The sequence below is a fragment of the Aspergillus costaricaensis genome (assembly GCF_003184835.1).
Source record: "Aspergillus costaricaensis CBS 115574 unplaced genomic scaffold BO79scaffold_28, whole genome shotgun sequence".
NCBI lineage: Eukaryota > Fungi > Ascomycota > Eurotiomycetes > Eurotiales > Aspergillaceae > Aspergillus > Aspergillus costaricensis.
This window is the reverse complement of record NW_020291828.1, coordinates 350,439-374,714: the sequence shown is the minus strand read 5'-3', so window position 1 is coordinate 374,714 and position 24,276 is coordinate 350,439. Positions and strand designations below refer to the sequence as shown.

General features: G+C 49.1%; 8 protein-coding genes across 8 annotated transcripts; 5 read left to right on the top strand and 3 right to left on the bottom strand.

Annotated features, from left to right (window-relative positions):
• Positions 1-2,193: 2,193 nt before the first annotated feature.
• On the top strand, positions 2,194-5,949 carry BO79DRAFT_200221 (flavin-binding monooxygenase; the record flags this gene model as incomplete). Its single annotated transcript, XM_025681476.1, has 9 exons — positions 2,194-2,803; positions 2,859-2,965; positions 3,022-3,557; positions 3,605-4,058; positions 4,117-4,265; positions 4,819-4,889; positions 4,966-5,143; positions 5,230-5,423; positions 5,504-5,949. 9 exons carry the CDS (start codon positions 2,194-2,196, stop codon positions 5,764-5,766), a joined length of 2,562 nt encoding a protein of 853 aa, XP_025536862.1. The 3' UTR covers positions 5,767-5,949.
• A 93-nt stretch (positions 5,950-6,042) lies between these two features.
• On the bottom strand, positions 6,043-7,347 carry BO79DRAFT_200218 (uncharacterized protein; the record flags this gene model as incomplete). The annotated part of the gene is made up of 1 exon (XM_025681475.1): positions 6,043-7,347. Exon 1 carries the CDS (start codon positions 7,333-7,335, stop codon positions 6,043-6,045), a length of 1,293 nt encoding a protein of 430 aa, XP_025536861.1. The 5' UTR covers positions 7,336-7,347.
• Positions 7,348-7,544: 197 nt separating this feature from the next.
• Positions 7,545-9,227, top strand: BO79DRAFT_289531 (putative proline-rich, actin-associated protein Vrp1). The gene is made up of 2 exons (XM_025688790.1): positions 7,545-7,813; positions 7,873-9,227. Exons 1-2 carry the CDS (start codon positions 7,697-7,699, stop codon positions 9,103-9,105), a joined length of 1,350 nt encoding a protein of 449 aa, XP_025536860.1. The 5' UTR covers positions 7,545-7,696; the 3' UTR covers positions 9,106-9,227.
• Positions 9,228-9,804: 577 nt separating this feature from the next.
• BO79DRAFT_40500 (U6 snRNA-associated Sm-like protein LSm8) lies at positions 9,805-10,446 on the top strand. The gene is made up of 2 exons (XM_025689206.1): positions 9,805-9,871; positions 9,963-10,446. The coding sequence occupies exons 1-2, from the start codon at positions 9,847-9,849 to the stop codon at positions 10,232-10,234; spliced, it is 297 nt and encodes a 98-aa protein (XP_025536859.1). The 5' UTR covers positions 9,805-9,846; the 3' UTR covers positions 10,235-10,446.
• A 2,150-nt stretch (positions 10,447-12,596) lies between these two features.
• BO79DRAFT_40496 (uncharacterized protein) lies at positions 12,597-14,169 on the top strand. Its single transcript, XM_025689205.1, has one exon. The coding sequence runs from the start codon at positions 12,772-12,774 to the stop codon at positions 13,981-13,983; it is 1,212 nt and encodes a 403-aa protein (XP_025536858.1). The 5' UTR covers positions 12,597-12,771; the 3' UTR covers positions 13,984-14,169.
• Positions 14,170-15,347: 1,178 nt separating this feature from the next.
• Positions 15,348-17,145, bottom strand: BO79DRAFT_210621 (protein ERV29). Its single transcript, XM_025682842.1, has 5 exons — positions 16,708-17,145; positions 16,467-16,579; positions 15,874-16,367; positions 15,752-15,816; positions 15,348-15,680 (listed from the first exon to the last, which is right to left on the bottom strand). The coding sequence occupies exons 1-5, from the start codon at positions 16,872-16,874 to the stop codon at positions 15,608-15,610; spliced, it is 912 nt and encodes a 303-aa protein (XP_025536857.1). The 5' UTR covers positions 16,875-17,145; the 3' UTR covers positions 15,348-15,607.
• Positions 17,146-18,374: 1,229 nt separating this feature from the next.
• Positions 18,375-20,020, bottom strand: BO79DRAFT_40477 (uncharacterized protein). The gene is made up of 2 exons (XM_025689204.1): positions 19,780-20,020; positions 18,375-19,706 (listed from the first exon to the last, which is right to left on the bottom strand). Exon 2 carries the CDS (start codon positions 19,695-19,697, stop codon positions 18,507-18,509), a length of 1,191 nt encoding a protein of 396 aa, XP_025536856.1. The 5' UTR covers positions 19,698-19,706; positions 19,780-20,020; the 3' UTR covers positions 18,375-18,506.
• Positions 20,021-22,375: 2,355 nt separating this feature from the next.
• Positions 22,376-24,267, top strand: BO79DRAFT_210619 (putative nucleoside hydrolase). Its single transcript, XM_025682841.1, has 6 exons — positions 22,376-22,508; positions 22,605-22,708; positions 22,763-22,932; positions 22,992-23,026; positions 23,092-23,388; positions 23,457-24,267. The coding sequence occupies exons 1-6, from the start codon at positions 22,473-22,475 to the stop codon at positions 24,078-24,080; spliced, it is 1,266 nt and encodes a 421-aa protein (XP_025536855.1). The 5' UTR covers positions 22,376-22,472; the 3' UTR covers positions 24,081-24,267.
• Positions 24,268-24,276: the final 9 nt, after the last annotated feature.

The following is a 24,276-nucleotide window of genomic DNA, read 5'->3' as shown; positions in this document are numbered from 1 at the left end:
AATTTATTTATAAATTATAATATTCTAGTAAATAAACTAAAGTATAAATAAATATTTATTTAAATATATATAATTAGTTACTGATACTTTTTATAAAAATATTTAAAAAATAAATTAATTATATCTTATTATCTTAACTTATAATTTATCTTTTTTAATTAAATTAATTTTATTATTTTATATACCTGGGCCTCACTGGTTTCTAATAAAATAATTATTTAATTTTATTTTAAATAATTTAAAAATTATATAAATCTTGTCTGTATCTTATCTAGAAATATATTTTTATAAATAAATTTAATATTAATATATAAATTTTAATAATATATTTTATTAAATTTTATTATTGTTCTTTTTCTAAGCAGGATATATTAAATATATTATTTTTTATTTATTAAAAAAAATATTTTATCTTAATACCTGTTCAGTATAATAAATTTAATTTATTTTATTATTATTATATTAAGTTCTATTCCCGGTAAATTTCTGGTTATTTTATAAAATTATTATAAAAATTTTTTATAATAATCTTTTATATTAATATTATATTAATTATTTTTTTATTTATAGTTATTCATAGATAATTATTACTAGAAATTTTATTAAATATAAATTTTTATTAATATATTTTAATTATAGTATAAAGCATTACTTTTAATTATAAATTTTTTTATTTCTTTTAATATAATATTAGAAATCTAATAATTTAAATTAAATAATAATATTTTCTTATTATTATTCTTCAGAGAGTTAATTATTATTAGAATTATAAAATAAGATTAAACAGATATTTATAATAAATATATATAATAATTTTAAATAATTATCAACTAATAGTGATAGACTGGATTTAATATATTATTTATAAAATATTAATTTTATATAATTATTATAATTTAATTTTTTATTATTTTTAATATAATTTTATATAACTTTCAAGATTCTTAATTATAAGAATATATTATTATATAAATAATATAATCAGTAAATCAGAAATATTTATAATTTATATATATTATTTAATTTTATAGTATTTTTTCTGACTGTGAGTAACAGATATTATTAATATATAAAATATTAAATAAAAAATTATTTATTTTATTAATAGAATTTAATAAGTATTATTAAATAATATATAATTTTATAATAATAAGATATAATTACCCGGTTTAAATAAGATTTATTAATTTAAAATAAAATTTATCTAAAAATAATAATAAATAATTTTTTTATAATATATAAATAACTGACTATTACTATATGTAACTATTACTAAACTATATAATAATAATAAATAAGAATAAGTAATTACAGGTAATAATAATGAATAATAATAATATATTATTATTAAATATTATTGAATGTACTACTACCCTCACTACGCGGCCCTTCGGGCCCCTATGTACTTGTCATATTAGAAACTAAACCAAACCAGCATATTCGAGACCGTATACTACTTACCATTATTGGTGGATATTGTAGCGAAGACACAAAGGTGTCAGTTTCAAAAATCATCCTAGAAGCTATTTGCCATATATATACTTCACCCGCACAGCCATCAACAGGGTGTCCACTTTATGTTGCTAAGTTTGGGTGCCTTTCCACTCCCAACAAGCAAAGACATGGACTAGATAGTATCTTTCATCAGATGGAGATGAGAGGCATCAACACTCTGCGGGGTAAGTGTGCCGAGAGATCCTGGGCTTATCAGGATAACTTCCCAATTCGGGCAATTTAGGCGCTGGATCATCGCCAGGCCCAGACTGGAACTTCCCCTCTCCATCCCATCATCGGTTGAATCTATTGATGAATGATCGACGGCCACGATGGACTCCTATCAGTGACAACTGACAGCCGCTGCTGCTCGACACTCCACTCGAGACTGCCACGAATAACGTCCATAGACGAGAAACGAGTGGGACTCGCCTCGAGGTCCCCATATGATCCATCATCCCCGGACTTCTTTGCGGTCCACTGTGTCCCATCGGAGCATGTCCATCTGCCAATTCTCCGAGCGGGTTCCGCTCCCCCTCGTCAGCTGTGGTCAACAATGGAACTATGGGTCCAATGTGGAGAGCTCGGGGTATTTATACAACGAGGGGCTCGTAGACTTCAACTTGGCCCTCCCGCCCCAGCCGCTCCATCTCTCGACAACATCTACGAAGATACAGTGACATTGGATTACTCCCCGTCATGTCTTTTGCACAAAGCAACTACGTGATCCAGCTTCCTAAAACACCATCCTCTATCGGTCCGCTAGATCCTCGAGCTATTGCCCAGCGATGGATCACCGATCTGGAAATTCTTCTCGCCACGGGGAACTATTCCCAGCTAGGAAGAGTCTTCCATGAGGACTCCTGGTGGAGGGACATGCTCGCGTTGGTCTGGGACTTTCGTACCATCCAGGGATGCGCGAAGATCCAAGACTTCCTGGCTGCTAATCAGCCTCGCGCGGGTCTTTCTGCTCTGCGTCTGCAGCATGAGGGCAAATTCCAGCCCAGGATGGAAAGCCCCGCGGAGGGGCTGAACTGGATAAACTCCATCATCTTCTTCGAGACTAGTGTGGGGCGTGGCTCCGGGGTCATTCATCTGACGCAGAACGACGCAGGAGAGTGGAAGGCATATGCGATGTATACAACATTGCAAGAATTGAAGGAATTCGAGGAACCATTGGGCCTCAGAAGAGCATACGGCACGATCGAGACAATGCCTGGTGGACTCAATCAGGGCAACTGGCTCGAGCGACGCCAGAGGACAATTGAATTCAAGGAAGAAGAGCCTACGACCCTCATTGTTGGAGCTGGTACGCAGACCTCACCTTTCGTGCAGTAGGAATAAGCTAACTAATAAACTTCTAGGCCAGGCAGGTCTCAACATGGGCGCTCGGCTCAATTCTCTCGGAATATCGCATCTCATCGTCGACCGGAATGAACGTATCGGAGATAATTGGCGGAAGCGCTATAGGGTGAGCTACGCTTGCGATACACATAACCTGACTCGCCGTCTGACCTGTACTCATAGACCCTCGTAACTCATGACCCTGCAGAATTCACCCATATGGCATACCTTCCCTTCCCGAAGAACTGGCCGCAATTTACCCCAAAAGACAAACTAGCCGACTGGTTTGAGGCTTATGCTATGATCATGGAACTGAATGTTTGGGTTCACACCTCCATCAAATCTGCCGACTACGACGATGCCCAGAAGCAGTGGACTGTGGTGGTCGTCCGCGGCGATGGGAGCGAACGTACACTGCGCCCACGCCACCTGATTTGGTGCACGGGGCACTCAGGAGAACCCTTGGTTCCCAGCTTCGAAAACCAGTCGCAATTCAAGGGCACAGTATACCACGGCAGCCAGCACACAGATGCATCCCACTACGACGTAGCAGGCAAAAAGGTCGTCGTGGTCGGCACGGGAAACAGCGGCCATGATATCGCGCAGAACTATTGCGAGAATAGCGCGCAGGTGACTATGCTGCAACGGCGCGGGACCTATGTCATTACCGTTGAGAAGGGTATCTTCATGATGCATGAGGGTCAACACGAAGATCACGGGTACGTCTTATCCCTATCTCGAACCGGCACACCTCTAACCCTTGCAGGCCTCCTACCGAAGAAGCCGATCTGCTGCATGAATGTCTTCCATTCCCTGTCCAATTTGCTCTGGGCGAACATTTCACCCGGCGCGTGGCGCACGCCGAGGAAGATCTCCTCAGTGGCCTGGAAAAGGCTGGTTTCGCACTGGACTTTGGCGTCAACGGTGCTGGTCTTGGGCGTGCATATATGACTCGCGGCGGTGGATACTACATTGATGTCGGCTGCAGCCCGCTCATCGCCTCGGGCAAGATCAAGGTTAAGCGTAGTCCGGAGGGAATCTCTCATTTTACGGAATCCGGCCTTGTTTTGAAGGACGGGTCAGCCTTGTCCGCCGATGTCGTGGTCCTCGCGACTGGTTACGACAATATGCGCACGACGGTACGGAAAGTACTAGGTGACCGTGTTGCGGACCGATGTCGAGATGTCTGGGATCTAGACGAGGAGGGAGAAATCAACGCAGTACGTACTTCTTCCCACTTGCTTCAACTTTGTCATCACTAACAAGCACTTTCTATAGATGTGGCGCCCCAGCGGGCACCCCGGTTTCTGGTACATGGGCGGAAATCTTGCCTTGTGTCGGATCTATTCCAAGTTCCTGACTCTGCAGATCAAGGCTATTGAAGCTGGCTTGGTGAGTGATGAGCAGATACAGGCGCAGGCTAAACTGTGAGTTGGTAAGTGGGCGAGCGATTGTCTCGGTTATGAGAGTCTACTAGCTGCGGATAGAGCGAAGGCAAATTTGGAATTAGCGTTCTTGTTTTAGAATTAGATATTCAGTAGAGCATAGTGAACTATGATACTCTCTAGTACGTTAACGGAGTATGGGAAGCATTCTATCCTCGGTAGCCATCATGTGTCTACGTAACGAATCTGTCCATGTTTGTAAAGTATACATCCGCATGTTAAAAGATCAGAACTACGTCGAAATCAAACAAGCATACTATAACTAGTAATACCTGAGAGATTATGACTGGCCAATCACTGACTAACTCTGTACTACGGAGTAAGTAGACCTCCCAATTATGATGTTCACAACGGCCCGCACAACCACCAATTATACACCTGACTCAGCAAATGCAAATTAGGGCAGCGCTAAACCCAAACCCGCTAGACCCATCCACACACAAAGCGGAGTCGTAACGGATTTTCTCACGGCCCTCCAAGCGCGGCGCCCGGCCTGATTTTCTTCCCTCTTTTGATCTTTTGACCCGATATTCAGCGCAGAGCCACACCATAAGGATTTCAAGTTCTTTTGGAAGACTGTCAGCACCATGTCTAAGATCACAGTCGGTATGTTGCATCTTTATATCAGAGCAGGATGTGTTATATGTATGATGAATGAAGGATACTAATGATTCGTGAACAGCCGGAGTGCGCCAGAACATCGAGCAGCTGCTCAACTACTCTCAGAATGAGAAGAAGAGGAACTTCCTCGAGACCGTCGAGCTTCAGATCGGTCTGAAGAACTACGACCCCCAGCGTGACAAGCGTTTCTCTGGTACCATCAAGCTGCCTACCGTTCCCCGTCCCAACATGACCATCTGGTATGATACCACCATCACCACCACCGGAGAAAACCTTCGGAATAAAAGAGAGAGAGAGAAAGGATAGAATACTGATGAAAGGATAGTGTTCTTGGTGACCAGCACGATCTCGACCGTGCCAAGCACCACGGCATTGACGCCATGTCCGCCGACGACCTGAAGAAGCTGAACAAGAACAAGAAGCTCATCAAGAAGCTTGCTCGCAAGTACGATGCTTTCCTTGCTTCCGACACCCTCATCAAGCAGATTCCCCGTCTCTTGGGTCCTGGTCTCTCCAAGGGTGAGTTTCCCCCCACCCCCAAATACCTCCCTCATTAGGGGTATTACTGCATGAATCGTGTGGTGCTAATGAATGAATAGCCGGTAAATTCCCTACCCCCGTCTCTCACGCCGAGGACATGGCCAACAAGGTCAACGAGGTCAAGTCTACCATCAAGTTCCAGCTTAAGAAGGTTCTCTGCCTCGGTGTTGCCGTCGGCAACGTTGGTATGACTGAGGACGAGCTGGTCGCTAACACCATGCTCGCCATCAACTACCTTGTCTCCCTGCTTAAGAAGGGTTGGCAGAACGTTGGTAGCCTTGTCCTCAAGGCTACCATGTCTCCCCCTAAGCGTCTGTACTAAGCGGGTCGCTTTTCTCTTTTCTCTTTATGAATAAATAAAAAGGAAAAAGTTTATGTGTCACGCTGGGGGTACGACACCCTTTTTTTTTTTTAGGGACTGGGATTCTGGGGTTGTGTTTCGTATCATAGTTTAGCTACTTATGGTGTGGGTTATAAATGTGATCCTGGGTTTTGGTCTCTATTTATCTTAATGAGTTGGACGTGGTGTGGTGTAGGCTTCTATTGTAGACAGTAGTATGGTACAGTAGATACATAGGGAGTATAGTATAGTATAGTATCATTGCATTCCAGGCATCAACTCCGTCCGGTCCAGAATCATTCCCCTCATGCCGATGAATTCTCGGAGACTCTCCCACTCCTCGCCTTCCTCTTCACCTCGCATGTAGATATCCTTGAACCCCCATGCAAGCGCAACCTTGTCGAAGGCAGCCCGCTCCTCTTCACGGGCCCAACGGTGTCGCAGTGGCACACCCGGTTGCCAAGTCACCCGCTCCATCTGGTCATTCGCCGTCGTGATGGCCAGGATTCCAACTGACGTGACTCCACCCATGTATGCCAGGCCCGCTGCGAAAGCGATCCCCGTCGCTGTGCTAGGGTCCATTGTGTTCTGCAGCGTCGAGGCCCACGAAGCAAGGGTATAGCAAGCTGCAGGCGCAGCAGCAATTCCACCCAACGGAACAGCTGCCCTCTTGAAGACCTTGGCACGACGGAACGCCGGGGTGCTATAGGTGGTGTCAATGATGGCCAACACTAGGGAGAGGTTGCGCTGGGCGATAGCGACATCGAGAGCCATGTCCGCAAGCTCGACGGGCACGGCGCTGTTGATGCTCTTGGGTTTGGCCTTATGGTATCGGACAGGGGAGCTGTTCTCCTCGGGGACTGGTTTGTTGGCGTATAGATGGAAGATTTCCGGGAAGTGGTCGGGACGTTTGAGCATAGCGTGGATCTTGGTGTAACAGGTCAGGGCTTCGGGGGAGATGAATACTTTCTCGTCTGTCAAGAGGTCATGGACGGATTTGCAGAGCTGATCAATGATCTGTTCGGGGGTCTTTCGGGGCAGTGTGGTGGTGGTTTGCTGCTTTTGTTTCCGGGTAGCAGCGTTCTTCCCTTCCTCTAGGTCTAGGAGGGATGAGATCTCGTCTGGTTGTTGGCTCTTGCCGGTGTCCTGCTCCGGGTGGACCATAACTTCGGCAATTCGTTGGCATTTTTGTAGCAGTTGCACGACCTTGTCGTTGGGGGGCACAGAGTCCGTTTCGCTGAGTTCGGCACATTCGTGGGCGATCTGGTCCACAGCTTCTTCGAAGTCCGCTGGCGTGAGGTGGCCGGATTTGGTAGATTCAAGCCTCCTAGGGGTAGAAGCGTATGTAGCCGAAGTCAAGAAGCTTTTCGGGCTTCTCTGGGGTCGCAATTGGCCTGGGCGCGCATTCCGGGTCAACGGACTGGATGCATAGGATCGTACGGATTGATGAATGGGCGCGGGAGGTGCGGATAATTGACAGATCTGGCTGGCTAGAGCTTGCGGCCGAGAGCTCTTGTAGCCCCTGAGGGCAATGCCTCTTGTCGGGAGCATGGTTGTTGCTGTCATTGTGGTAGTGGTGATGAGGGAAAACTAGATGGGCCAGAGAGAAAGACGGGGAGATGCGCAAGGCGGCGAGGGCACCAACTGAATTACTGCCGCCACCAAAAGCGGGTCTCCAGGAACGGCTGTCTGGCGTCCATCGACCTGACGTCCCTCTCTGGAACTCTCCTGCTTCTCCTCCATCAGCAACGCCCCGTAGGCAGCTGCTTTCTTTCAACACCACCCTCTCTCTGGCAACAGCAGGCCTCAAATGATCCAGCCAGCCCCAGCAGATTAGATCCCTTCGTGATCGTCTACCCTCTCATTACTCCCTCCCGATTGCAAGCGTCATACCTCATCGTCTACAAACATCATGCCTCCCCCTCCGCCGCCGCCGCCGCCGCCCGGAGGGATGGGAGGTCCTCCCCCGCCTCCTCCCCCAGCGGGGAATCTGCCCAGCAGACCCTCTGGCTCAGAAGCTAAGGGCCGGGTAAGAAGATCTGGTCTGCCAGTCTAGGCAAGTTATCGACTGCTAATGCCTTCTAATAGGGCGCACTGCTTTCCGATATCCACAAAGGCGCAAGGTTGAAGAAGACCGTGACCAACGACAGGTCGGCGCCCATGGTCAGTGGTGGAGGAGCGAAGTCTTCCGGTCCTGCAATTCCAAGCGCTCCGCCAGTTCCGGGCATGGCGAAGCCTCCGACAGGGCTTGCACCACCCGTCCCTCCGGCACAGGCAGCGAACAGGCTACGAAGCAACAGTGATACTGGTTCAGGAGGTGATGCAGTGGCGGGTGCCCCGGCGGCGCCTCAACTTGGAGGCCTCTTTGCTGGAGGCATGCCTAAGTTGCGCAGTCGGGGAGGTGTTGACACTGGAGCTAATCGGGACTCCCCATATCGATCAGATACGGATGGTTCGCGGAGCGCTCCCCCGCCCCCTGCTATGTCCGCCCCCAAACCGCCAGGTGCTCGACCTCCACCACGCCCTCCTGCAACAGAGTCGCCTCCTACTCCTCCAGTGAACCCGTTGGTTGCAAACCTCCGGAAACCACCCCCGCGACCGGCTTCCAGGCCGTCATCGACGGTTTCGACTGCGTCCAGCAGATCCGCCCCTGACGCTCCCCCGCGCGCACCGCCACCATTACCCGGCTCCGCCAAAGGCCCGCCGCCGCCTCCAGTATCTACAAGAAAACCCTCTGCACCTGCACCTCCTCCACCTCCACCTCCCTCGGCTAGTCCAGCTGCACCTCCGCCACCACCTCCGGCGGCTGCTCCCCGACCTCCCCCGGCGCCGGCACGCTCTACACCTCCTCCCCCTCCTCCTCCCGGCGCGTCTGCTCCACAGCCGCCGAACGGCACAGCTGCTGCGTCTATCGCCGTACAGGCTGCCAGAAATGCTCTCGGACATGCGCCACCACCACCTCCCCAACCAGCGGCCTCGGCCCCATCAGCCCCCCCTCCGCCTCCTCCTAGTGCTCCTCCCAGCGAGCCACCGTCGCGGCCATCACCTCTGCCGTCTAGCATAGCACCTCCTCCACCTCATCAACCAGACCGTTCTACCCTGGACCCGAGCGCCTATACCCTCAGCAACGGCGGGCCGTCACCGGGAGCAAGCCCTCGCAGTCCAGGCGGACATGGCATCATGCGGGTAGACGATCATCGGTTCAAGTTCCAAAGCGAAGGCTTATTGCCCAAGCCTCGTCCATTTGTGGGAGGCACCAGGCGCTATCGGGCTGGACGAGGCAGCAGTGTGCCATTGGATCTGAGCGCATTGATTGGGTAAGGGAAGTGTTGCTGCGAGACGCGTGGTAGATTAGTATCTTTCTCCAGACTTGTGGATTTGCTTAGCAATTCGCATATTGTTAGTGATCGTAGGGTGTTTACGGAATGAAGATTGGTCTTCAGGTCAATTGCATCACAACCTGCACGCTCTGTACGTAGTATATGACATTATACCAATCTGTAGCAGCTGAACTACTGGACCAGATAATACATAGTGAAACAATCATAGCTCCTTATCTGATCAATCAATTAAACGTGATCGCCAATGCGCAGCACGGGACAGCTCCCATCACGTGATCAGTGGGCGCCGCATGGAAGCTGTGAGGATCCGGAGAAGCACGCCGCTGCAGTCACAACATCCCAGGCCAGACCTCGCTGCTGTTCTTCCTTCCACAGATATACCTTGTCCCTCCCGATTAGCGCGTTCTTTACACGACTCTCCTCATTTGTACAGAACAGCTGGCCGGCTTCGGAGCTTAGTGAGCAGATTGCCCTCCAGCTTGACGATCGGAACGCGGCGACGAAGTATTTGCTGCGAGTCAAGCTACTAGCTTCAGACCTAGTGCAAACAGGGTGCATTCGACTTTGTTACGGAACTGTGGTTATTCTCCGGATCGTCTTTTCTACGACTTGCCCGGGTTAGGTGACCTCGAGTGGTGGTGCATTTTTCGTTACCTGGATTGTTTTTCCGTTCGGGATATTGGTGCTTCAATAGTACTTCACCCTCGCACATCTGATCATCATGTCGCTTCACTCTTATATCAACAGTAAGTGATTGGTTCCCATGGGCTCTACTACATATTTGGTTTTCAGTCCCTGGGTCAGTGCTAACGCAGTTTATTTTTGCTCGGTGTATAGAGAAAGTATGCATCCTGACGGTTGACGGCCGCACACTGCTGGGAACATTACTCTCCACCGACCAGCTAACGAACCTGGTTCTCCTGGATACGATCGAGCGAATCATCCGGACCCCCGATGACCCGGAACCCAGCTCCCAGATTGAGCATGGGCTGTATTTGATCCGAGGCGACAACGTCGTATTATGCGGAGAGGTTGACGAAGCCATTGACAACGATATCGATTGGACGAAGGTCAGGGGAGAAGTAGTCAAAGGCACCAAGAACGCATGAAACAGCGGGGAAGTGATGTTTCGATGATTATCTACATGACAAGGGGTATTTTTTTTTCTTTGCAGCAAGAAGAAAAGAAGAAAGGATGAGCGTATTAAGTGTATGATGGGAAAGTGGACAAGAGTTTCAGCGTAACATTGGTGGCTAGTGCGTATATGGGTCAGGCGGACCCCCCTCCTTCTCTTTGTGGTGGTCTTTTCGTTCGTCGATTAAGGGGAGGGAGGGAGTAAGCGCGTGCCAGTGTCAGTTTGCCGACCAGGGGGGATGTTGTTTTGAAGGCGAAAGAAAGAAAGCTACTACGCGCGCGACAGATTTACAGGAGGGGATTGGTCGGTACCAGATGATCCGTGGACATGATCGGTGCGTCGTCGGGCGGGGATCCTTTTCTCATGAAATGAGAAAGAGAGAGCGAAAGAGTGAGAGAGCTACGAGTGGGACGCGCATGGGCTCAAAAGGGCGCTCATTCGATGTGATATCGGGGCCAAGTTTAGCGGCTCGACGGGAGTTCTTGCGTTTGGGAATTGCATGGAATCAAGGAAAGGAATAAAAAAGGAAGTTTGAGATTGTCAAAACAAGGCATTGGGATGGCTGAAGGAATGGGAGAGGGGAGAGAAGAGGGGGGAGATGATACTACTACTACTACTAGTAGTAAGTATCCAACACTCCTGCGCGGCAGGGTTCCATTGGACGGCAGTTTCATTGGGTGTTGGGGAAAAGCAGCCGATGTGATTGAGAACGCGGGATGTTCAGGGCAGCGGTTAATATGGATATGCAAGGTGATCAGCCCTGGATAGGGACCGCAGGGGGGTAAGGATTGTGGAGGGAGAGGGGAAAGGGAACAGGACATAAGTTGACCATTTAACCATAATAATATCATAATCAATATGAAGAAGAAGAAGAAGAAGCAAAGTCACTCATCACCTGATCTGATAATAATAATAATAATCAATATAATGCCTTGTGGCCATGTTGCATTGCATGCACCAAGTACTCTGTACTAAGTAACTAATAGCCATGCGGCAAGTGGCACATACATCATACATACAGTACCAAGCAGGCAGCATCTCTACTATCTATGTAGTATGCATTGTCTTGTGCTATTCTTATACCTCAAACATTTATTTAGATACAATTACTTATGCCACCGCAGACTGCATTGCACTGCCCTGTGCACAGCTAGTAAGTAATTGACTAAAAAGAATCCATCCGGGTGAACAACGCAAACGCGTCCCAGACTCCGTCATCCAGTTCGGTTACGATGGATGAGATTGATTAGTGATAGTTAACTATAACTACCAAGTACGTATTATTCATTCAGGGAGGATCTGACGCTGGCCGTTTTCGGATTTACGTTTTGTGGTTTGGGCCTGTCCCAGGTTTTGCCAGGGGCTCGTCCCAAGTGGTTGGAGATTTAGTTTAGCTTTAGTTTTGGTTTTAGTTTTCCCCCTCGTGAGATTTACCCATTTATTATCATTATCATTATTATTATTATTCCTGCCTTCGATTTTATTTTAATTTATTATGGGGAGTGCGTCTCGTCTTTGTGCAGGTGGAGAGAGAGTATATCGTATGTATGAGAATTTTCCCAGCCCAGGGACTTCCTCAACAATACAACCACCACATGAATAATAATTAACAATCTAATTATCATGAATTGAATAAATAATAAAATGAATTCAAAGAATGCGAAAATAAATCTAAATGTGACAGCCTGCCCCGTTTTCTCTGCCGCCCGCCCCGCCCGTGCCAAGTGCGGCCCAAAACCCGACCGTTCAAAGGTGAAGTTGCAGTTCAGTTCTCAGTTCAGTTCAATTCCCCTGATCCTCTCTTTCTGTCTCCCTCTCTGTGGCTGTTACCTGCTCGGCGTCCCATCCTCTCCTCTCCTCCTCTCCTTCCCCCCCCGTACTATCCTCCCTCCCTCCCTCCCTCCCTCTCTCCCTCTTACTACACTCTGACTCCTCTTCCTTTCCTCCCTATCTCCTTTGCTTCCTATTCTCTCCCTCTTCCCTCCTCTCTCCTCTTTCTCCGCTTGTTCTGTTCTTATTCTTCTGCTTCTGCTTCTGCTTCATTTCTTTGTCATCACCTCTTCTGCTTCCACCAACATTCCTCCAGACCGCTTCAACTCAACTCTGCAACAAATTCCCCTCCTCCTCCTCCTCCTCCTCCTCCTCCTCCCCCATTATCTGACGCCAATCTTCCTCCGGTCGCTGGGCGACCGCCACTTCCTACTGCCTCTCAGCTATCAACTATACTGTGCCCTCCTTCCCCCTCCGGTTCCGAGCGCGCCCTTCATGTTGTTGCGACCGTCCCAACACTCTTGTCTATACCCCGGGGTCAATTGGTCTTTCTAAGCGCTAGGATTTCCCTCTTCTTCCCGCTGGCATCGTTGGGCTAGTCCGTGGTAGCCCGACTTCCTTCCCTATCTCCCTCTCTCCCTCCCTCCCTCCCATCACCTTCTCGATCTCTCCCTCTCCCTCCTACTCCTCCCTTACTCTCCTCCCCAACCTCCCTCGTCCGATTCTGGTGGCCAGGCCAGAATGTGGCTCTACCGTGGCGTCCAGTCCGCTGTATTCTACTACGCCACCTGCACCCCCTGTGCCAACACCCTAGACCGCCACAAGCGCAAAAAGGAAGCCGTTCGATCGCAACGCGAAAAGGATAGGATAGATGCTACTGTCACCGACCAACCGAGACCTTTAGCACAACCCACTGCCTTTAGTACCAACCCAGGATGGGCCGAGGAAATCGCTCTCGGTCCCGGTCCTCCCGCTAGACGAGGTGGTCACCGCAACGCCCATCGCCGAACCGACTCTTGGAATACCGGCATATCGGCGGACTCCACACAGGATGTGAGCCGCGGGGGCAATTCGGCGAACAAGAAGGATAAGAGCAGTTTGAAGCATCCGTTGGGCGATCGGTGGAGCCGCATGCGAAATCAGCGCGAGGACGAGCCGTTATGGGGCCAGGATGTGGAGGTAAAGGGTTCCTCCGTCGGACTCTCAGGTCGCGGTAAAGCAGATGCTGGCTCCTCCAGCAAATACTACATTGCCCGTGTGCCCCCAGTCAACGACCTTCATCCTCCAATCGTTAGTGGACCCAAGAGCCGCGCCGAAACACGATGGATGCTACAACCCCCGCCCAGTGCTCGAGTGATGGCTGGCAAAGAGCGTTCTGGCGATACTGTCCGCAACAATGACACTAGTGGACAACGCGTAGACGGTGACCGAAATGTCAACAAGCCCGTCACTCCTGCCCAGCAGCTCCCTCCCATAGCCACCCAACCTGCCGAAAAGAAGAATGCCCATAAGCCTTCCCCGCTTCGCATGGCCCCCGACGGCTGGTACGATCCAAGAGCCGTGGAGGACGATTCAGAAGGAGACGACGAATTCTCCCCGCCCTCATCGCCCAGAATGATGTTCGGACGTGATCAGGCCAACTTCGTAATCTCCCCATCATTCCGCTCACGCTCGGATTCATGTTCTACTCTGTCATCACCTGGCGATACCGAAGTGGAGTCTCCGCGGGTCTCCTTGCATCAGCCCGGGACCCCGACGTCACGGCCTGTCTCCAAAGCAACTCAAGATAGCGGTAAACATTTCCCTCCAACGATCTCACAAGCCCTATCTACCTTGCAACGTGACAACAACAAGGTTCAATTGTTGCATTTGGAAATCAATGACTCGCCTGACGATATCGGATTAGGTCATCTTGAACGTCTCCGACCCTGGCGTTGGAGTATGGATATATGACCCTAAAGATCTGTCCGCCTATCCGCATATCGCCCAGGTCACTTGCCTGAGGGCGTGTCATATTTCCTCCGTTTTCGTGCATTGTTGAATCATGGAAGCCTGCTTTGCTCTTTTCTTTTTCTCGTGTTGCTCTTTGGGTAGCAGAAATACCCCCTCTTCTGTTGGATTCCTCTTCTGTTGGTTTGTTTTTGTGTATGTTTCGGCGTTGGCAGCAGCTAAAAAGCGTTCCGTTTTGATGCCCCTTGACCCATTCCATGGCAGATATATTTCTCATTGCATCATACTGAACAGCATGGGAGTTCCCTAACGTGTGTATGCATGGCTGGGCCAACAAACACATAATCCTTCATCCACTCCCTCCTACATCGGGCCATGAAAGACTGTTCACATCATCATCATCCAACTGAATCACTATCCTTTTTTGACTCGCTGCATACGCATTCTGCATCATTGCTACTCTTGCTTGGTTTTGACTATTGTGTGTGTGATGTTCCCGATTCCTCTGCGCAGAGTACTATCCCTAGTCTGTTTTCTCTTTTCCTATATCTTTGCTTGCTTTGCTTTGAGCCGAATTGTCGTGTCTGATCTGTCTGTCCTTGCTTTTGCTCTCTTCCTGACTTCGTTCGCTCTCTTGTTCTCCGAACTTTACCTTTACCCTTCATGTATACTACTTTGTTTTAATACATATACTTAGATCGTTCTGCATAGAGCTGAATGTCCGTTATGGTGTAGTATAGCCACTCTTACTATGCATGTGCAGTATGGAATATATACTAATGGATACTCTGTATGGTAAGTAGGGTAAGTATATCCGCGACTAAACAGAATACCCAATCAGGAAAGAAGTACGTCAATCCTGAATCAGTCATAGATGTTAACTAACTAACCTACTATAATTACTTACCTAAAACAGAAAGAACGTGTTCAGATCAGTGAACATACCCCACATACACATAGCTACATACATACATAGATGCATAAATGCATTGTATATATACGTATTATCTACACTGTACAATACACTACTTAGTTTGCTATGTTGAATTGTGTAAGTGCTTAAAACGAGGAAAGTAACTACTACTACTACTACTACTACTACTACTACTACTACTACTACTACTACTACTACTACTACTACTACTACTAACATAACTATCACTAACATAGTTCAGATGCAATCTCCTCCCTGGATATGCAGTCATGAGGAATAATTAGTAGCAAGGCAAGACTAGCCAATATGCATGCAGTTTCTTAACTATGCGATAATGGTAGTAAAAAGATAGTAGGTACGTAGCTAGCTACTAGTTGGACGTAGAGAGAAGGCTTTTTTCTCGGATGAAAAGGAAGAGGAAAATGATGATGCTATGATTTCAATTCGGATATGTTCGTAGTAGTAGTGGTAGTGGTAGTGGTAGTAGTGTTGCTTTGCTTATAACATAGTGGTATGACTGGACAATAGATTGTTTTTTTCTCTGTCCCAAAAAGAGGAGAATAAAGCAAGAGAGGAAGATGAGAGGGAAAGCAAAATAAGGGTTTCATATAGTAGGGTCCTTGTCCCATGGCCCCGGGAATATCATATCACATGCCCAGCACTCAATGGTTTCGTGGATGGTGTTTGTTTTCCTTAGTAGACCTTCTTCTTCTCGTCCATACTCAATTGGCCGGGACCCATGTTGACCAGGAGGAGAAGACCTCCGCTGTAATGAGCGCATATTGGTTAGCTGGCGTTTCTTGCGAATGTATCGGAAGGTAGTAAAGGGTAGCTTACACAATGGACAGGATCTGGAAGAAGTCGTACTTGGCGAAGTCCTTGTGAGGGTGGTGGGGGTGAAGCTAAAGTAATGTCAGTTATTGTGCAACATAAAGTTTGCTGTCGCGGGGCAAACATACAGTCCAGAAGTTGTTGACCAGGACGTTGAACACACTCAGCAACACAACCAGCATGATCGCACTCCACTTGGCCTTGAAGCCAACAATGACCATGACACACGCGACGAAGCCGAACAGGCTGACGATGATGCGCCAGAGACTCCACTGGCCCGAGAAGACGAACCCGATGAAGAGGAAGATCAACAGCACACGACCAGCGAACTGGACGTACATCTTGCGATCCTTCTCATCGAGCTGGGGAAGACCGGCGGGGACGAACTTCTTGCGCACCCACGAGTCGGAGAGAACCATGAGCAAGCCACCGACGACACTCAAGTTGCGGAGGAAGAAGTTGAGGTCGAAGATCAATCCGTATCCGAGACCCTGAACAATGACGACAGCCAAGAGACCGCCAACAGCGTACTCCGTGTGTCTACGGGCAATGACCATGAACGAGCAAGCTGCCATTGCGATCATGTTGACGATAAGGAAGGTATGCGTGACTCCCCAGGGAACTGTAATGCGACAAAGCCCAAGTTAGAGTCGATCTGCGATCCGGCCCCACGGCGGGTGCGACCGGATATAGGAGGGACGGGGCCAAAAGCCATGCTTACTCTTCCGGTAATCACGAAGGTACAGGAGTTGATCGTTCCATTGGGTAATCATGCGTAGACTGTCCTCAATGAAGGTGACGACGATCAGAAAGCGACCAATGGCTGGCAGATACCTGAACAGCAAAGAAGCCACGGTGTCAGTGACAAGTCCTTTTTCCCGCATGCGAGCGATCGAATACGCCTCTTTCAGCACGGAGGCTGAACCAGAGTAAGACTCAATGATGTCGAAGGGCTCACATACGGCTTAACAGGGTCGGACATGGTGTCCAGCCAATCCTCAATTTTGCTCGTCTGTTCGCGGACAGCATCCAGAGGACTGGGATCGCTCGTTGCCTCTACCCGACCAGGACCCCCAAAGGGGTTCTGGTGGCCGAAATTGTAGCCTGCAGTGCCACGGATTTGTGCCATGGCGAGAATAGATAGAGTCGAAGGATAGGAGAGAAAAGCGACCGCGAGAGTGGAAGAGGGACGAATTGAACCCTCCGCAACTAGTCCAAATAAGGGACAACAAACAAGGGTCGAGCGGGTGCCGAGAGAGGTTAGGTGGCAAGCTTAAGGTCTCGTAGCAGGGAGGAGTGGCAGGATGGAAGGCAGAGCAACCGAATTGCCAGGAAATGAAGGGTATAATATAGAGGGAAAGAGGAGGAAGAAGAAGAGCAAGAAGAAGAGCAAGGCTCACGGAAGAGGAGTTGAAGATGGATGATTGCAGCACCTCCGCGGTGATGGAGAGGAAGGCCCGTGACTGTTGTTCAGGCCACGATGACCGGAACTTGACACTAAGCCGGGAGAGGCATGGTGCGGTCCCCAGCCCGGGAGGTTCGACCCTGGCCCGTGACGCCATGATCTCCCTTTTAACACTAAAGTACAGTAGTTCCCTCTTCATCTGCTTCTTCACACTGCATCCAAGATCTGATCCCCGGCTCCGCGGGAGATCTCTCCTCATTCTTCACCGAAACCCCCCCCCCTCTCCCTCACCTCTTGAAGCTTACAGCTACCTCTAGTTGGCCTCTTCCTTTCACCCTACATTGTTGAGGGCTTACACCCACCCCCGAAATGACCATAACCCATGCAGCGGAGTCCGGTCGGACATAGCCCCCCACAAGTCCCAACAGGGACCGAATTTTAAGTCGTTCGGCGGAGGATCCGGCGTCTGAAACCCGATCATCGTGAAACAGGAACCCTCCAACCTGGCACACTCAACCAGGGCAGAAAGGAGCATAAGACCTAAAAAAAGATCTTGCGAGGATCCTTGCGAATAAAAAGGAGAATTGAATTGTAGTCACCTACATAATTTATGGAGTTTAAGGACAAAACCAAACCCCACAACTACAGCATCAAGAAGCAAAGAAGGTTAAAATAGAAACACATAAGATGCCAGGTGGCCCCCCATAGAAAAAGAAAAAAAAGAAACCATCCACGCTCGCACTGATATCACATCCATAGCCATCCATGCTATTTTCGCCAACACGGTCGCCATGCCGCTCGCGTACTAAAGAGGTATTTTGAAATAGTAGGTAAGACACATCAGGAAAATGTTGGCAAATGTTGCCAATTTAGAGGCGACCCAAACTTGCCATCTGTCAGTCCCATAAAAGGAGGGAACCCCAGAGTGTGCATGGGCCGAGTACAGTGCCGGGCTGCAAAAGGGGCAATCCTCCGAGCCAATAAGCATCGTCACAATATTTAAGAGAGAAAAAATCAGGGAAAAGCGAAAAAAAAGGGAGAATCCAAGACTAAAATAATAATAAGAATAAGAGCAACCGAGCATAACGATGAAATAATACATGAGATCTCTTTTTTTGTTGGAGAATTTTGGGTGTTTCTTCGGTCAAGTCGTCGCGTTTCTGCCATTGCTGGATCTCTCGGTCAGAACAGAGCAACTCGCCAGAATACATGGTACGTTTTTGGTATAATGGAGTGCCCCAAACGCCAAAGCCATGAGTAATAAATACAGTTCAGGATCTCCGGGTGTCCTGAATGAATCACAGACAAGCATGCCTCTCGGGGCAAGCTTCCATTTTTGTCTGATCTATGGAGGGTTTAAGCAGCCCAGTCGGAGTCCAGAGGGTGGCCCTTGACATTCGAGCGAAGGACATCGGGAAGGTAGGTGGGCGTCACCTTGACCTTGGGCTGCTCAACAGGGGTGGGAGCGGCAGCAACAGGAGCGGGCTGGCTTTCAGGAGCGCTAGCCTCGCTCTCGTCAGTCTTACCTCCCTTCTTCTTGGTCTTCTTGCTGGACACGGTGGTCCACTGGTCCTGGACACCAAGAATGCGCATCTGCTCCTCCTCGGAAGGAAGACCGGAGTCCCATTCCTTCTTGGGGGCAGCCTGAGCGGCGGGAGTCTCAGACTCAAAGGTATCCAGCAATTCCACCTTGGGGGCCGGGGCCGCCTTGGGGGTGCCGTTGGTGACTGCGGGAGCAGCCTTGGTCTGCCAAGCGTTGGTCGGGGGAGGAGCGGGCTTGATGCCGGCCTCACGGCGTTCAGCTTCGCGAGCCATGTGGAGCTGCTTCTCGAGCAATTTACGTCTCTGCTCCTCAGCCTCCTGGACCTGCTGCTTGCGGGCCTCGTTCTTCAAACGCTGCTGACGCTGCTTCTTAGTCTCAACCTGCTTGAAGGACTGGGGCTTCTGCTTCTTGGTGGCATCCGAGGACACAGCACCGGTGACACGGAGAACCGACGCGCCCGGAGCGGGCTCTTCAAGCATATCCGAAACGTATCCAGCGGAACCAGTAGTGGCGTTCACCATGGGAGAGCCAGCGGGGGAGAGGTCATCGTCGGCGTCGGCTCCGGTAGTGGACGAGGTGCGAGTAGAGACACGAGAGGTAGAGCGCTCGCCGTTCTCAACCTGAGCGGCCTTGGTCTTCTTCTTCTTCTGGGACTTGCTACCACCAGCGCTGGCGCTGCCACTAGACTGCACGGGAGTTCCGTTCTTCACGGCGGCAAAACGCTTGGCCATTTCCTTCTTGTCGATCTCCTCATCCGCCTCCTCAGACTTCGAAACGGCAGGCTGGACGGCGGGCTTCTCCTCGACGGGCTTGCTAGGGGCAGGTGTAGGTTCCGGGGACTTCTTGGTCTTGCGCTTAGGCTTCTTTGCGGCCGGCGCAGGCTCCGTCTTCTCCACGACGGGCTTTATAGGGGTCTTGTGCTTGGGGTTCGGGCCATTGTAGTACCAGCCCAGGCCACCTGCCACGACGAGCAGGAGAGCCCAACTGATGTAAGGGTTCATCATCGTTAAGAGCTATGACACGTTATAATTGTCAGTCTGCGAATCACGAAACATTCGGGGAGGTGATGCTGGGCTCAGAACATACATTTAGAATAAAACTTGACGGACGTAGCAAATATCGTTATAATGTCTCGAATATAAAAGACGACTTCAATCACAGACGGAACGTCCTGAAGTGGTCTAATGGCCAGGCGCGTAACGACACTCGGCGAGAAAGAAGAAAAAAAGAATAAGGAGATCCAACAAGGATGTCCAGAGGAAAAAAAAGAAAATACAAGGGAAAAAGAAAAAAGAAGTATAGAGCAAGCTTCCGCAGATCCTCTTCTTAACCTCTAATCATCGAGTCGTCGAGACACAGAGGGTGGTTGGAAGACAAGGGGAAAAAGGGCAGGCCAGTCGCGCGCAGAAAGGCCAGATTGCCTCGTGGACCTTCTGGATGCTAATACCACTGGAGCCGTAAGTCTAGTCGCGATGAAGCCAGAAGATGAATAAAAGCTACCGCTCTGCAATGCAGTCGATAGCTTGCAGGCAATTGAGTGCGTAGCCTATGACCTCAGAGTCGGGAGTTGGTTCAAAGGTTCCGACTGCGCTCTGCGGCGAAGAAAGGTGGTACTGGTAGCGAGAGTCGGGATGAGGTAAGGGAATAACGGATACCTAGAATCACCGAGCGGGCATCGAGGCACCCGTCAACCAAGGAATTGGGGGTGGGGTGACAATAGGTGGGTAAGGGCAAAAGAAGATTAGGAGGAAGGTGAGAAAGAGGGAAGGGTTGAGAGAGAGAGAAAGAGAAGAAGAAAGGAGGAGGGCGGAAGTGGAAGAGGACACGGTCTGGAGAAAGATGAAGGGGTTGTCATGAACTACCTTCTTAGTGTCCGTCCGTGAATAATAAATTACAGCGGGAAGAGGAGAGGAGACGGTTGATGGCCGTGGTGGTGGTACTGTATCTACGCAGTATTGCAGTCACTGTGAGGCAGTCAGGTCTCGTATTGGTAATACTGGCAGCCTGTTTGACTTGGAGAGTGATCCACTGCCTGAAGATCAACATCACGATTGATAATGAATCTCTCATTCAGGATCGATGCAATTAACCAACAGGCTTTCCCCGGTAGTATCCTGTCACTGCATAGCTGTTATCCTTTTGATTAAAATCAAGTCAGGGGCTGACATGATCGTGGCGCATTTCAAGATCTAACGAGGCACCATCCCCCTCGTATCAACTTGGCTGTAATTGGACTAAGGTGGTCTTTGTGCCTTTTGTCACTCCAAAACAATAATTACACCACAGACAGTGTGCCGTCCTTGAGGTCTCACTGACCATTCACACTAAGGAGAACAGCAAAGGCCAACCAGTTTGATATTAACCTCAATAAACTAACGGTTATTAGACTCAATGTAGGTGTGTATTCTCGAATTAAATCGGGTGGAGGACACTATCCCAGCAGGGAGATTACGCGGGGGAAGATCTTCCACAACTCTCAAAGCTGGTTCGACCATTGCCATGCTGCAATGTCATGTCTTTTCCCCTGTTCGACGGGCGTCTAGACGAGTCGACGGAAGATTCCGTCCTCAAGTGAAAGATTCCATGACCCCGGCAACTAGCTCAAGCGGTAGTTGCTGATAGGTTTGCAAATAGTCCACCAGGTGGCAGAGCAATCGAATCACCAAACCGAAAGTGTTTAGACTAGCCTGCAAGAACAACTTTGATTGCGGGAGAATCGGCAGTTACCAGTTACACTATGACAGGCACAAGTAACGGGTGTACCTCACAGTAATGTTACGGGGGTAATACCGGCTCCCGAACAGGCCACGTCTCGGGTTTCTCGCTCAGGCCTCCCCGGAGGTCCTTCCGTTGTGCTCAGAGCAGCTTAACTTGGAGAGAAAGAGTATCTATCATAGAGGACGGGAGATAATAATTACCTGTAGCATATTCTTCTTGGTTCATAAGTTATTTCATATTATTGAATAATGCAGATGTATGGATCATATAGAATAGATCAGAAGCAGGAGCATTAAGGCATAACATACAACGCTCTATACCCCTTGCAGAGTAACCATGAGGCCCATTGAAAATGTAACCCCAAACAAAGCCATTTGATTTAAAAAGACACGGTAGAGTGATTGATTGGCTGTCACAGTCCAGGATATCGATGTGCTGTGATAGTTACTTACACACGCATTGTGCCTGCTGACATCAATGCTGGGAGGGCAGATGATCCGAGCTCGCTACGAACTCCTGAATCTGTTCCAATGTCCGACCCTCTCTCGAAGAAAAAGAGAAGCTCTAAAGAAGACTGGCTTGATGCTGCTAACCTTATAGGTATTCATGCAACTCCCCATGCTTCGGGGATAATAACTTCGACCGACGTGCATCCTCACTTATGTCTATTGAGAATACTCTTACCCCAAGTCAGCCCCACAGTATGGTAGAGCAATGCAGGAAGCGATTAATTCTTTCGATCGCTCAGTATGTAGTTTAGATAGTCAACTATCTAGATAGCTAGCTAACTTAGTTATCTTGTACAGTCGGCATGACTAATAGCATATCCGTCCGTGAGTCTACTTACATAGTATTCGGTTGCTGCTCGGGGACTCGGACAGATAGCTGGAAGTGGAGCAACCATGATAACGCCGGCCAAGACCATCCCACTTTCCCCTCCATCGCCCCCAAACCCGCGTCATTGCAAATTCTCCAGCAAAAACCAACTCGGTTTGTACCACAAAAACAATATACTTTGATTGGATAGTGGCAAATTCGGCACGCAAGCTGAAGCTGTAGCAATGGCACCGAAAAAGATCATCATCGATACCGATCCCGTATGTTCTTCACTCCGTTCAATGATGATCCCATCCGAGCTCCACTTCTGCTTCAGGATGTTTGCTAGTTACAACCTGTGCTGACAGTCCAAACAGGGTATTGATGACATTCTTGCCCTACTTTTGGCATTTTCTGCCGAGCCTGAGGATGTTCAGGTTTTGCTAATCTCGCTTACTTTTGGTAACATCGAGGTGAAAAGGTAAGCTTGCGCCGTCCGTTACTCGATAGTACGGCTCTATACTCACTCAGATAGCTGCCTGCGCAATGTTGTCTCCATGTTCCACATCCTGGAGCGGGAGATGAAATGGCGTCGAGAGCAAGGTCGGCCAGAAGGTTTTGGTACTCTTCGCGCTTCTCCTCCAATCGTTGCTGTGGGTGCAGAGGATCCTTTGGAGGACCAAAAGATGCTTGCAGATTACTTCCGTGAGTTTCGCAAATGGCAAGTCTTGCTAATCAAGCCCGCCATGCTAACCCTTCTCTAGACGGTACGGACGGCTTGGGGGGTATTCATGCCAGTGTACGTGAAGCACGCAGAGCTACAAACGACAAAACTTGCATGGCTGCTAACACACGGATTCCCAGCATCCCCACCTCACCCCCAAAGAAGCTTGGGAGCATCTCTTCGACCCTTCCTCTGATTCCCGCGAGATCAAACCTGTCCCAGAGGGAGATCCGGCTCATCGCTCATTCATTCCTTCCAAGCGTCCCGCACACGAGGAGATTCTCCGTGTCTTGAGGGAGAATGATCCTGGCACCGTCACTCTCGTGGCAGTCGGTCCCCTTACTAATCTTGCATTGGCATCTGCTGCTGACCCGGAAACTTTCCTCCGCGTCAAAGAGGTAGTGGTGATGGGAGGAGCAATCAACAAACCTGGAAACGTGCGCGTTGGCCTGAACCCTACCCCGTTTGGGGATGAAAAGAGTCATGGGATGCTGACATCTTCTAGGTTACCCCAGCTGCAGAGTTCAACGCATACGCTGACGCTGTTGCGGCAGCAAGAGTCTATGCTCTCACGTCCCCATCCCCCAGAAGTACTCTGCCGCCCGCAACGAGTCTCCCCGAATATCCTCCGAGCCTTAGCAAACAGCTCACTCTTCGCACATTTCCCCTCGATATTACGCTGAGACATGGTGTGACGCAAGGCCAGTTCCGGCAAATAATCACGCCGCTTCTGGAGAGTGGATCGCCTTTGGCTGAATGGGTGTCTGCCTTTATGGCTCATACCTTCCGTACACTTGAGAGACTGCATCCGGGGCACGTGGGCGATGCCGCGGACCTTAGTCTGCACGACCCCGTATGTGTCTGGTATGCTATGACCGCAGAAGATGACGGATGGAAACCTTCAGCGACGTCACCAGAAGACATTCGCATTGAAACTACTGGTCAGTGGACGCGGGGCTTGTGCGTTGTCGACCGACGGAACCGGCACCGCATCGAGGCCGATGAGGAGAGCGCAAGTGATCACGGCCTGTGGTTAAGCCTGAGGGCTGGTAACCGCGTGTGGAGAATGGATGGCTCTCCGGTGGAAGACACCTTTGGTGAGGTGCTTCTTCAGAGACTGTTCACTTGAGGTAGTGCCGAGTAGACTAGGACTGCACCACCCAGCCACCACTGGGGTGCATTGGGAATAGGCAATCTGTCAGCTTCCGGTCCCGTCAATGTCCGATTACTATCATATCAGTCAAGCGGAAATATATCCTGTTACTAGCATTAGTCTGTTGGAATTCAAAGCTGTTGGGGTGTAAGCCAACGTGACGGACTGTCCT

Bases quoted from the DNA above. Each gene is read 5' to 3' on its own strand.
- BO79DRAFT_289531 (XM_025688790.1), top strand. From the start codon at position 7,697: ATGCCTCCCCCTCCGCCGCCGCCGCCGCCGCCCGGAGGGATGGGAGGT. The intron at 7,814-7,872 runs GTAAGAAGATCT...GCCTTCTAATAG, and splicing joins GCTCAGAAGCTAAGGGCCGG to GGCGCACTGCTTTCCGATAT.
- BO79DRAFT_40500 (XM_025689206.1), top strand. From the start codon at position 9,847: ATGTCGCTTCACTCTTATATCAACA. The intron at 9,872-9,962 runs GTAAGTGATTGG...CTCGGTGTATAG, and splicing joins GCTTCACTCTTATATCAACA to AGAAAGTATGCATCCTGACG.
- BO79DRAFT_40496 (XM_025689205.1), top strand. From the start codon at position 12,772: ATGTGGCTCTACCGTGGCGTCCAGTCCGCTGTATTCTACTACGCCACC.
- BO79DRAFT_210621 (XM_025682842.1), bottom strand. From the start codon at position 16,874: ATGGCACAAATCCGTGGCACTGCAGGCTACAATTTCGGCCACCAGAAC. The intron at 16,368-16,466 runs GTAAGCATGGCT...GTCGCATTACAG, and splicing joins CCTTCGTGATTACCGGAAGA to TTCCCTGGGGAGTCACGCAT. The intron at 15,817-15,873 runs GTATGTTTGCCC...ACATTACTTTAG, and splicing joins TGGTCAACAACTTCTGGACT to CTTCACCCCCACCACCCTCA.
- BO79DRAFT_40477 (XM_025689204.1), bottom strand. From the start codon at position 19,697: ATGATGAACCCTTACATCAGTTGGGCTCTCCTGCTCGTCGTGGCAGGT.
- BO79DRAFT_210619 (XM_025682841.1), top strand. From the start codon at position 22,473: ATGGCACCGAAAAAGATCATCATCGATACCGATCCC. The intron at 22,509-22,604 runs GTATGTTCTTCA...CAGTCCAAACAG, and splicing joins TCATCATCGATACCGATCCC to GGTATTGATGACATTCTTGC. The intron at 22,933-22,991 runs GTGAGTTTCGCA...ACCCTTCTCTAG, and splicing joins GATGCTTGCAGATTACTTCC to ACGGTACGGACGGCTTGGGG.